The sequence below is a fragment of the Nerophis ophidion genome, linkage group LG26 (genome assembly GCF_033978795.1).
Source record: "Nerophis ophidion isolate RoL-2023_Sa linkage group LG26, RoL_Noph_v1.0, whole genome shotgun sequence".
NCBI classification, from domain to species: Eukaryota; Metazoa; Chordata; class Actinopteri; order Syngnathiformes; family Syngnathidae; genus Nerophis; species Nerophis ophidion.
Genome location: NC_084636.1, coordinates 873,776 through 886,279, shown reverse-complemented (window position 1 = coordinate 886,279; position 12,504 = coordinate 873,776). Strand labels below are relative to the sequence as shown.

Sequence of the window (12,504 nt, the reverse complement as noted above, 5' to 3'; positions counted from 1 at the left end):
AAACTTTACTCAGCACTTATTTTTTGGACTTGTAAGATCAATGTACAAACAGAACAGCAGTTGCAGCTAGAGAGAGTCTCCTTTTTGGTTCTTTTAGTGGTCAGCTTGCAGCTTAGAACAACAGACCCCCCCCCCCCCCCCCCGACCCCCCCTTCGCAACATCCGCTCTGACTGAATAAGAAAATACAGGATTGAAAAAAAGTACATTATACAAGCATAATGCACTTAAAACACTCATTGATACATTTACATAACGATTATACCTAAAATACTAGTCAAAATTGTCCAAAGATGCGTTGCACCAATAAAAGTAAGGATTTTTTGCATTTATAAACCAAACTTTTATTAAATGTCATTAATGACACAAAAACACACACTCCATGGATGTACAATAAGTGTAAACGGTGAAAACAGAATTTAAAGAAAATTAAAATGGAAAATCTGAACATTATTGTTTTTTCAAATTGGTATTGCTATTTAACTTGATTTTTTATCATTATTATTTATCTTTTACTGTTTTTTTGTTTATTTTGTAATCATTTATACCTGGTTGTTCTTTTTAAAATGTTATTTAAAGTTGAGTTTTGGTGGTGAAACTTTTTTTTTTTCTCAAATAAATTAATCATGGGTTTAACTATGATTTAAATATCAATTAAAACAATAATCGTGAATATCATATTTGCCATAACTGTCTAGACAAAATTCCCATCTCTAATACTAATCTTTGTTGTATGAGCAGATAATAGTATATGAAACTTTAAAACGTGTGCAATGTCATTTATTACATATTTGTTTTGTCAAAATGGAAACAATGAATACAGTAACAGTACAGGACAAACGTTTGGACACATTTCCTCCTCATTCATCTTCATTTCCATGACTATTTACATTGTAGATTGTCACATCCAAACTATGAATGAACACATGTGGAGTTATGTACTTAACAAAAAAAGGTGAAATAACTAAAAACATGTTTCATATTCTAGTTTCTTCAAAATCACCACCCTTTGCTTTGATTACTGCTTTGCACACTCTTTGCATTCTCTCCATGAGCTTCAAGAGGTAGTCACCTGAAATGCATTTCACCTCACAGGTGTGCTTGAAGCTCATGGAGAGAATGCCAAGAGTGCGCAAAGCGGTAATCAGAGCCAAGGGTGGCTATTTTGAAGAAACTAGAATATGAAACATGTTTTTAGTTATTTCACCTTTTTTTTGTTGTTACATAACTCCACTCCACTTGTGTTCATTCATAGTTTGATGTGACAAACTACAATGTAAATAGTCATGGAAATGAAGAAAACACATTGAAATAAAGGTGTGTCCAAACTTTTATTCAGCCATATTATTTCCAAGGTATCGTGCCGTATCTGGCCCCTGGGTCTTGAGTTTGACACCTGTGGCCCAGCAAGGAACCTCAATGTCCACACAAAGCTGGACCGAACCACAACTACATCCTCCACACAAACATATATATATATATATATATATATATATATATATATATATATATATATATATATATATATATATATATATATATATATATATATATATATATACACACACACATACATACATACATACATACATACACACACACAATGAGCGTGCTGAACACCTGCAGACACCTGAAAGCAGGAAGTGAAACTGGGCAGGTTGGGGGAGGGGTGAGTGTCGGTTAACAACTTTGGGTGAAAAATAAAGCTTGATTGTAGTGTGAATGTGATTTATTATTATGTAGACGTCCATCTTTGTACTTAGTGTGAGACTGTCACTTCATTAGCAGCAGGTACGTGTCTCAGCCTTTCACAACAACTGCAATCACCACTAACAACAACACGACACTCGCCTGTGTGTAGAAGTGTGTATACATATATTATTTTATATATATATATATATGTGTGTGTGTGACGTCAACATTCCAAGTTTGCACCTTCATTGACTTGTACAAGTAGTGCGCGGACAAGCCTGCTAGCCTGCTAGCATGCTAACTCCTTATCCTAACCCGCCCACTAATTCCGCTTGGGTTTCGAAGTGAAGCTAAAGACGACAACTCTCGGACGAGCGCACCTCCATTCAGACGATAGTTGCTCCGACTTGTAAGAGTGCTTGAAGAAGATTGGAAGTGAAATGAAACTTACTTGAAGCCAATCCAGTTTGGTACAGTAGTGTCGCTTTAATGCTGCGTTCGCTTGCTGTCGGAATAAGAGTGAGTGCTGGCCCCCAAAAAATATATTTTTCTTTTCTTTGCTTTGAAAAATATAAAATACAACGATCACAATAAGTGTGTGATATTTGTTTTCCAAATGCCTGATTTAAATCATTTCAATGAGTAAATCCTTTCAAATCTAAACATACATCCTGAAATTCGGAGACGTCCTCAGTAGTGTTGCCAGTCGCCAGACGAGCAGACGTCTCTCTCTTTCCCAGCAACCCTGAAGGCGTCATTCGTGACGTCATCAACAACCATGGCGTCCTCTGGAAGAAGACAGCTTTGTTTACGCTCCGCTCTGTGGAGTATTTTCTTTTATTTGCTCCATTCTCATGTAAGGAGGGTTGTGGCCGAGGACGCGGACAACTGCGACAACCTGAGACTTGGACAATATCCTTCACATGTGTGTCGTCCTCGGGGGTTGATGGCAACAATAGCTAGTGGCTACGCTGCGTTACATCCATCCATTGTATACCGCTTGTTCTGCTGCAAAATACTCCTAATGACGACAAAATACAATCCAGCGCACATGGAAGATTAGCCTGAAGTTCATCGTTAAAACATCAATGGTACCATTTTCCCATTTACAGTAAAGACAGGAAATATAGGATATATTCATTCAAAATAACAGTAGGACTGCATTTCAATGTCTAGTAATGTTCTGTTAAAATAGGGAATATATCATTTATGCTAAAAATAAATTGCTACTCTATTTCAATGTCTAGTAATGCTCTGTAAAATTAGACAATATATCATTTTCGGTAGAAAAATACATTTCCACTGTATTTCAAGGTCTAGTAATGCTTTGTCAAAATGGCCAGAGATTTTATGGTAGAAAACTGCTAAATTATCAGTGGTGCCATCCATCCATCCATCTTCTTCCGCTTACTGAGGTCGGGTTGCGGGGGCAGCAGCCTAAACAGGGAAGCCCAGACTTCCCTTTCCCCAGCCACTTGGTCCAGCTCCTCCCAGGGGATCCCGAGACGGTCCCAGGCCCGCCGGGAGACATAGTCTTCCCAACGTGTCCTGGGTCTTTCCCATGGCCTCCTGCTGGTCGGACGTGTTTGAAACACCTCCCCAGGGAGGCGTTCGGGTGGCATCCTGACCAGATGCCCGAAACACCTCATCTGGTTTATCAGTGGTGCCGTTTATCAATTTAAAGTATTTTGATGTAAAAAAAAAAAAAGGAAAATTATGGTAACTGAGCAGATTTTTTTTCTATCGTGACATCTGTATATTTTTTGTACATGCCAGCCAGTTGTGTTTGAAATTAAGACCCCTGCTCTATGGTAAAAATGTGACTCTTTGACGCTTAACGGAGAAGGATAATGTTGGTAGCCGTGCTTCGCCCACATACTTGAACAAAAACCTAAAAGCTTCAAAATGTAGTGTCCTCCATATGTGTAATCTGTATGTGTAAATTGGATGAAGTATGTTGGAGGAGCTGGTTACAGAACAACACTTGGAAATGAGGTGTAGTGGAAAAGTCATCCTGTTCGTAGTCGAAAAGTCCGAATTTTAAACAGGAACAGTAGAGAATTTGTTACAGGAGTCTATTTACTCATAATCAGATGGTACAAAGTTGGATTGAATCAATATGATTACAGAAAGTGTCTCATGAGACGAAAGATGGTGAACCTCGTGAAGGAATTAAGAAAGAGCGCACATCAGGCTTGGTCTTCCCTTCTTATTTATACACTCCCTGGTGGCCTGATTGTATCATAACAACTGTGCAATGTTCTAATGTCGCCCCACCAACTTGGTCAGGGTGACTTGACCTCTTATGTCCTGTCCCTCCCAATGCATTCAGCTTAGAGGTAACCCTAGGACGGACATTTTCCACTACAGACGAACATCTGCCAAATGTGCATCAAACCTGCAGAGTTGCATGTTCACTGAATCAGGTCCACAACTTGGTGGTATAACGCTGTTGCATGGTCCAAAAACCCCACCTGATGTATATACTTCCTGCCTGACTCCTTGACGGAGCTCACATATTTGTGCAAAGATCCCAAGATAGACGAAAACACTCAGGAGCCGGAAAACTGCCGAGACGCCACAGCTTGGGGTCAGTGTCCACATGACTTCAAGGTCCAGGCTCTTCTGTTTGCTCACCTGCAGTGTGTTGGTGTGTCCAGTGGAATGTCTCCCAGCTCCAAACGTCACTTGTCGACTATCCAATGGGACAGAGTTCAGGTTCAGTGGGGACGAGGTGGGCTTTAATAGAACCATTCCCTGCAGGAACGTGTGAGTACACACACACACACACACACACAATATTGTAGACTTTTTGTCAACACCTGTGTGTTGTCAGGAGTGGATACTCTTACAAGGTGGCGGTGGCGTTGTCTCTCTTCCTGGGCTGGCTGGGCGCCGACCGCTTCTACCTGGGATACCCGGCACTTGGTACACTCACTTGTTGTGTGATTGTCACTTGGAACATGTCAGCAAGCTTTGTGTCTCCTCCGTCAGGGTTGCTTAAGTTCTGCACGGTGGGGTTCTGCGGCATTGGAACGCTCATAGACTTCATCTTGATCACCATGCAGGTCAGTCGGCACGTCAGCCATGCGGGAAGCTCAGTGAAAGTCTGTCCACGCCAGCGCTAACTGGCATGATGTGGCCTTCAGATCGTAGGTCCGTCGGACGGCTCCGACTACATTGTGGACTATTATGGCGCCCGCCTGACCCGCCTGTCAATCACCAACCAGACGTACAGGAAGCCGCACCTGTCTCTGTGAGGTCACGTAGACACGCCCACTCGCAGACCGGACCTAAGGGGACACTTCCTGTTTGTACTTTATGTAGAGGATGATGTCATCCCAACATGCCAAGTGGCTGTGAGCAGGACAGGGCCATCATGATCTAGTAAGTGCTATGATCTTCATGATTGGGAAGCATTTGTGTGTCCAACTTTTGATTTGCTTAAAATAAGACTATCAAATGATTTGTTTTTCAAAGAAGATGACTGACTTTTTGGAATTTGGTTGAATCATGATTATTCACAGGTGATAACTCCCTTGCACAATTAAAATGTGCTAAAGAAAAGACCCAGATAGTATTGTCAGAATGTAAACCAGGAACATTTTTACATGTTTTTTCATTCATTTTTACAAAACTTGGTAACTGTTATGTCTAAGCTTATTTCCGGCTGTATTTTGGTGGGCAAGCGCAGCAGTTGGCGTCTCCTCACTCACACATGCATTGACCGTATAGCAATTAAGCTCCAGTGAATTGTACACTCCAAATATATGTAACTTATGTGTGTACATCAACAATCTAATATGTTTTGGGATTAATCACCAGTTCAATCATTCATTTTGACAGCCCTCCTTCAAAATATATACATAAAAAAACTATCTCCCATAAAAGTAAAATGGTCATTTTAGGGAGGAACATTTCTGACTTTGTACAATGTAGATGAAGTTATTAAAGTGTAAATAAAAGGTGTTTCCAATATTTTCCCTAACCATGTCGTTGATTGGCCACCAGGGGGCGCTAACACTTAGTGTTGCGCTCATGACTACATAATGGTCGAATTTCACTTGAATACATCAAATCATTGCATTTGCACACAAAACGAATATATATATATATATATATATATATATATTTTTTTTAAAGTGGTGTGCGTGAATAAAACTGCTGCTAGGAATCATTCCGTCACTTCATGAGGAAATATGTGCAGCGGCGTCATGCGGTCACGTGACCTGATGCAGGAAGAGGAAGTTGCCTCCCGAGGGAAGAGTCGACTTGTCAAAGTAAATGTCAAAAGATCCAAATCCATATTTAAACTTTATGTTTGAACGACCTCGAAGACGTGACTCCTCACTCACCCGCGCACTTGCATGAATAGTTCAACACCTGATGACATCCGCCACAATCACGCAAGTCATGGGACATTTTGTCTTGAAGACTGTTGGCTTTACGGGAAGTGACGTCATCAAAGTGCACACGCACACAGGTGAGTTCATGTCAGGTCACTGTGTGTGTGTGTGTGTGTGTGTGTGTGTGTGCGTGTTAAAAGTAGACGCAGCATTGGCTGCTGTGACGCGAGAAATTGGGTGGCCATCTTGAAGTGGTGATGAGGAGCCGGGGAGCAACCTAAACTGACAGTTACCATGAATTGATGAAGGTGGACCCCGACTTAAACAAGTTGAAAAACTTATTGGGGTGTTACCATTTAGTGGTCAATTGTACGGAATATGTACTGTACTGTGTAATATACTAATAAAAGTATCAATCAATCTATCAATCAAGAAAACAAAGATGCCAAACTGACAGTTGACAGGTAGAAAACAAAGATGCTAAACTGACAGTTGACAGGTAGGAAACAAAGATGCTAAACTGACAGTTGACGGGTAGAAAACAAAGATGCTAAACTGACAGTTGACGGGTAGAAAACAAAGATGCTAAACTGACAGTTGACAGGTAGAAAACAAAGATGCTAAACTGACAGTTGACAGGTAGGAAACAAAGATGCTAAACTGACAGTTGACAGGTAGAAAACAAAGATGCTAAAGTGACAGTTGACAGGTAGAAAACAAATATGCTAAAGTGACAGTTGACAGGTAGAAAACAAAGATGCTAAACTGACAGTCGACATGTAGAAAACAAAGATGCTAAACTGACAGTTGACAGGTAGAAAACAAAGATGCTAAAGTGACAGTCAACAGGTAGAAAACAAAGATGCCAAACTGACAGTTGACAGGTAGAAAACAAAGATGCCAAACTGACAGTTGACAGGTAGAAAACAAATATGCTAAAGTGACAGTTGACAGGTAGAAAACAAAGATGCTAAACTGACAGTCGACATGTAGAAAACAAAGATGCTAAACTGACAGTTGACAGGTAGAAAACAAATATGCTAAAGTGACAGTTGACAGGTAGAAAACAAAGATGCTAAACTGACAGTTGACAGGTAGAAAACAAAGATGCTAAACTGACAGTTGACAGGTAGAAAACAAAGATGCTAAACTGACAGTTGACAGGTAGAAAACAAAGATGCTAAACTGACAGTTGACAGGTAGAAAACAAAGATGCTAAACTGACAGTTGACAGGTAGACAACAAAGATGCTAAACTGACAGTTGACAGGTAGAAAACAAAGATGCTAAAGTGACAGTTGACAGGTAGAAAACAAAGATGCTAAACTGACAGTTGACAGGTAGAAAACAAAGATGCTAAACTGACAGTTGACAGGTAGACAACAAAGATGCCAAACTGACAGTTGACAGGTAGAAAACAAAGATGCTAAACTGACAGTTGACAGGTAGAAAACAAAGATGCTAAACTGACAGTTGACAGGTAGAAAACAAAGATGCTAAACTGACAGTTGACAGGTAGAAAACAAAGATGGTGTTCAGCATTTTCCTGCTCAAATGAGCGGCCTGTTGAAAATAGGAATCGGGGAATTACTTTTCACAAGAAAGATTTAACATTTACGTACTATTGGATGTATTTTGTGAAAAAGATATTAGCACAGAGTTGAGAAGGAGCAAAGATCTTCAATATTACTGAAATCCTAGCCGCTCGCAAACAAGAGTATGACCACAATAGAATTGCTTGTCAGTGACATTAATTACATTTAAAAATGTCATACTTGACTAACAAAGTTGAAATAAATGATGAAGATAAAGATTGTAAAAGCCAACAGGGTAAAAGTTAGTACCACAGTCCAGATTGTGTAGGGTGTAATATATGTTAACTAATTAGACAATCAGATGGACAGTGGCTATACAGTATTATGAAAGTCTACATTTAGTCTAGCTTTCCAGCCCAATTTTGTCTAGCCACCTTCGTGAAATGAGTGGGACTTTTATCCAAAGCGACATACATAAAAAGTACATCTAAAACAATCAGTGTAAACATGATCATTTAGGGAAGAATGTAATAGAAAATATCAAAACAAAGTGTCAAGATAGAATAAACTCTCTGCTGCTGCAGCAACAGAGATACAGTCTATAGATATATCTAATGTATTCATACATAGTTTATGTAGGATATATGCATGTATATATTACATAATCATATTGTTTCTTCAACTTAAAAATAGCTGACCCTTCTCTGGAATTATATTCCCAGTTTTGATCTGGGACGTCTGGTCACTTATAGCATATAAGAATATTCTATTACTGTTAAGCAAACTATGAATAGTAAAACATGTGTCCTTTATCTGACAAAAAAGGGGGTGAAAATGAGTGGTATTCAGTGAGGTAAGATGAATGGAATGTGCTGACACTTCATTGCTCCTGACAAATGAATTGCACTGATCACCACTCCAAGATGGCGGCCCCGCGTCTCGTCAGCGCCAGTAGGCAGTCGCGCTCCATGCTGCATACCCTGACAACATGTACATGGTGTTAGCTGCTAGCATGTTGGAGAGAAAGGAAGAAAGGAGACGTCGACTGCGTGTGAGCGTCTTTATTTTGTTGTAGTTCTGTTGCATAGAGACGCTTTTTCTGTTGGGGGACAGGAAGTGCCACTGGTGGACACAGGAAGTGGACAGAAGGTGGCGTCAAAGAGGCACAGGAGAGTTCAAGGATGGGTGGAGCGGTGCATGCTGGGATGTCGCCCTCATTGTGATGATGATGATGATGATGATGTCACGTGGTGCTCCCACTGCAGCCTCAAGTGTTGGAGGTGTGTGTTCACGGGACACGCCCACTTTGTGTGTGGAAATTTCTCGTCCCGATCAAAGCAGCATGGACATGTGGTAGACACCTCTATCGACCCCAACTGGACGAAGGGGGCGGGGCGCAGGTGCTGGCTCGTTTGAAGTGTTGCCGTGGCGACGCAGAGGGGTTTATTGCTGAAGTCAGCACAAACAGCATTGATTGGTCTCCTGCAGGAAAGTATCAGGTCGATGGAGGGAGGGGCTTCTAAATCACCTCCTTACGTGTCGCCATGGCAACAAGAAAGCGTCAACTCGCCGTCGAACAAACAATCTGAGCCTGCGCCGTCCAATCGGCAGCCTCGTGCCGCTGCGATGGGCTAGCGGTGATGTGGGCGGGGCCAGCGGATGGAGATGAGGAAGTTTGGGGAAAGAAAGCCATGGAAAAGAAACAAACCAAAAAAAAAAGAATCTTGATCTAGTTTATTTTTGCGTGGAATGAGCGCCACAAAGGAGGAGGAGGATGCTGAGTCATCATCATCATCATTACAAGCACACAAAAAGAAAAAAGTGTGTGTGGGGGGGCGGGGCAGGGACACACCTATAGCGACCCCCCGGGGGCGGGCTTTAGTGCACGTCAGCAGGAAAGGAAGTCGGCGATCACGTGAAAAAGTGTAAACACCTTCGGGACTCGTTAAGGCTCGTTAGTGACCGCAGAGTCCGGGGAGGATGTCCCCGCCCCCCCGTCAGTGATGGCGGCTCAGCTTGGCGAGATTGTCACGGGGGAGGGGGGGGGGGGCTTTCGTGGTTATCATATGTTTTTTTTAGGGACCGGCCACTAGGCGGCACCGGTCGCGTGCTAACTTTGGTTGACAGGAAGAGAACGAAAAAGCCGACAGGAAGTGCAAGTTTTGCATAACGAAGTCGTCGCCCTTCCTCTCAGGAATCAGCGCGACAGGAAGCGTCACATGACCAGCACCGGGAGGGCCTTCGCTGAAATAAGCTTCATGGCCATCAGTTGCCTCGACGACTGATGGGTTGAAAGTCTATCAGACTGGTTAAGTGTTGGAGTTCATCCAGGCACTAACTTGATTATTGGCCTGAAGTCCTCCTTCCTGACTACTGGATTGGAGGACAAAGTCGAGGCCAAGCCTTCGTTTCACAAAAAGGAGGGGCGGGGGGAGGAGTTAGCGGCAGATAGAAAAGGAAGCGGCGACGTCATGTGACTAACTACATCATCTAGGTCACTAACACTACGACATGCAGGTGTATATATTCTATATGTTCATATTTACTGTATAGTCATGTACATAGATAGTCCTCACCAGGCCACGCCCCCTGATTCTAAGTGCTGTGGACTGGACCCGCCCTCTTGGAGAGACGGCCAATCGCAGAGCAGCTTGTGGCCAGGCCACGCCCCCTGGAGATTATCTGGCAAACAGGAAGCAAGGAGGTTGAAAGTCACATTGTCGTGGATTTAAACAAACTAAACGTGTGCTCCTTTAGCAAATAACTTAATGTCAGTCTTTTAAAGGGATTTCCACCACCAACAAAGAAGAAGAAGAAGAAGAAGAAGAAGAAGAAAAAGAGGAGAAGTCTTTTGTACCTCACTAGTTTAGAGTCCAGAGGTGCGAGCGGACTGCTGGGAAAAAGAAGCCGCGAGCTCGCTAACGAGCTAGCCAACACGATTGCACTTTCCTCACCTGGAGGGGGAGGAGCCAAAATCTTGTGAAGAGAAAAGAAAACCTGAACAAGCCCCGCCCACATCTTCCTTGTCCTTGGGCGGGGAGGGTGTGGCTCCGTCAGTCTTGGCCCCACCCCTCAAAAAAAGGGAGGGCTCGGGAGGCGGGGCTGGCACCAAACAAAGTCATGTGACCCAGACAGTCACCTGACCGGACCCTTGGACCCGCCCGAGCCATGCTGATGCTGGTGGGGGCGGAGTCAGGCGCGTTGGGGGAGGAAAGCGCAGGGGGGGCGGGACATCGTTCTTGTCGGATTGGGGGAGGGGCTGCAGCCATTGATGTACAGGTGCACGCGGGGGGAGGGGCCTCTGGATTCGTTATCCCAGGTACCACTGTGGACAGACACGGCACACGTCATCACAGAGATGCTGCAATGTCCCACTGTCCCGACAGACCCTGAACTCAGCACAGCCATATGTGTCTGTTACCAGCTTTCATTTCCTCACTGTCCCGTGTCTGGTTGCTAGGGGCAACCAGACGGTCTAGAATGGGATGACCATCGTCAAGCCATCCAGAGCGCGCGTGCGCACGCACACACACACACAAACACACACATACACACACACTTTTAAACAATACACACTATTTACAACATACATTTGGACAAAAGTTTGTAAAAATGATGTGTCTGGTTTTGTCGCTCTTGACTTATTGTGCTTCCCTTGCTGTGTGTGTGTGTGTGTGTGTGTGTGTGTGTGTGTGTGTGTGTGTTAGAAGTGAGAGGAGAAGAAGAGTGGAAGGTTAGTTTTTAATCAATACAACTTGCTGACGTTGTGACTTTTCTTCCTCGCTCTGCACTGCAGACTGTCCTCACACACTCCCACTGTGTGTGTGTGTGTGTGTGTGTGTGTCAATGTGTGTGTGTGTCAATGTGTGTGTGTGTTTGTGGTCATCCCCACCAACACCACACGCATCACAGACAACATTACACTTGCTAATAAAGTAACAAGAGGGACACACGTCCAACAAGTCAAGACAAACAAAGATTAAAAAGTTCATTTAAGGTAAAAATTGATTTTCATGACAAAAAATGATTTTCAAGGTAAAAGTTCATTTTCAAGGTACAAGTTCATTTTCAAGGTAATTAATAATTTTCAAGACAAAAAGTGATTTTCAAGGTAAAAGTTGATTTTCATGACAAAAATTGATTTTCAATATAAAAGTGGATATTCAAGGTAAAAAATAATTTTCAAGGTAAATTATTTTCAAGGTGAAAGTTGATTTTCAAGGCAAAAAATGCTTTTCAAGGTAAAACATTATTTTCAAGGTGAAAGTTGATTTTCATGACAAAAATTGATTTTCAAGATAAAAGTGGATATTCAAGGTAAAAAAAGATTTTCAAGGTAAAAAATTATTTTCAAGGAAAAAGTTGATTGTCATGACAAAAATTGATTTTCAAGATAAAAGTGGATATTCAAGGTAAAAAATAATTTTCAAGGTAAAAGTTGATTTTCAAGGTAAAAAATAATTTTCAAGATGAAAAATGATTTTCAAGGCAAAAAATTATTTTCAAGGTAAAAGTTGATTTTCAAGGTAAAAAATAATTTTCAAGATGAAAAATGATTTTCAAGGCAAAAAATTATTTTCAAGGTAAAAGTTGATTTTCAAGACAAAAATTAATTTTCAAGGTAAAAGTTGATTGTCAAGGAAAAGAAAGATTTTCAAGGTACAATTTGATTTTCAAGGCCAAAAAAAATGATTTTCAGGTAAAAGTTGATTTTCAAGAAAAAAAATCATTTTCAAGGTAAAAGTTGAATTTCATGGCAAAACAATGATTTTCAAGGTAAACGTTCATTTTCAAGACACAATTAGATTTAAGGTAAAAGTTGATGTTTAAGGTAGAAAAAATGATTTTCAAGACAAAAGTTGATTTTAGTTGAGTCAGCACAACTCACAGTCACCTTGAAGGTGTGCACCTGGTGTCACCATGTTACCCCCCCC

At 41.7% G+C, this 12,504-nt stretch overlaps 3 protein-coding genes across 9 annotated transcripts in view; 1 reads left to right on the top strand and 2 right to left on the bottom strand.

Moving 5' to 3' along the window:
- The window catches only part of patj (PATJ crumbs cell polarity complex component), a 49,690-nt gene extending 47,271 nt beyond the window's left edge, over window positions 1-2,419 (bottom strand). Inside the window, exon 1 of the mRNA XM_061888570.1 lies at window positions 2,142-2,419. The gene's annotated coding sequence lies outside the window, so the exon portion shown is untranslated. The remainder of the gene's footprint in view (window positions 1-2,141) is intronic.
- On the top strand, window positions 1,638-5,668 carry tm2d1 (TM2 domain containing 1). 2 transcript variants are annotated; one of them, XM_061888576.1, is made up of 7 exons: window positions 1,638-1,789; window positions 2,431-2,606; window positions 4,211-4,280; window positions 4,351-4,459; window positions 4,527-4,618; window positions 4,685-4,758; window positions 4,840-5,668. In XM_061888576.1, the coding sequence occupies exons 2-7, from the start codon at window positions 2,469-2,471 to the stop codon at window positions 4,948-4,950; spliced, it is 594 nt and encodes a 197-aa protein (XP_061744560.1). In that variant the 5' UTR covers window positions 1,638-1,789; window positions 2,431-2,468; the 3' UTR covers window positions 4,951-5,668. The 2 variants fall into 2 exon arrangements, with proteins under 2 accessions (XP_061744560.1, XP_061744561.1); XM_061888577.1 differs by lacking the exon at window positions 1,638-1,789 and having other exon boundaries at window positions 1,941-2,606.
- Window positions 5,669-8,616: 2,948 nt separating this feature from the next.
- nfia (nuclear factor I/A) overlaps window positions 8,617-12,504 on the bottom strand; it is an 85,842-nt gene continuing 81,954 nt past the window's right edge. For all 6 annotated transcript variants that reach the window (XM_061887827.1, XM_061887828.1, XM_061887830.1 and 3 more), the window contains one exon: window positions 8,617-10,895. In XM_061887827.1, the coding sequence (XP_061743811.1) occupies window positions 10,881-10,895 (15 nt within the window). In that variant the 3' untranslated portion in view covers window positions 8,617-10,880. The remainder of the gene's footprint in view (window positions 10,896-12,504) is intronic.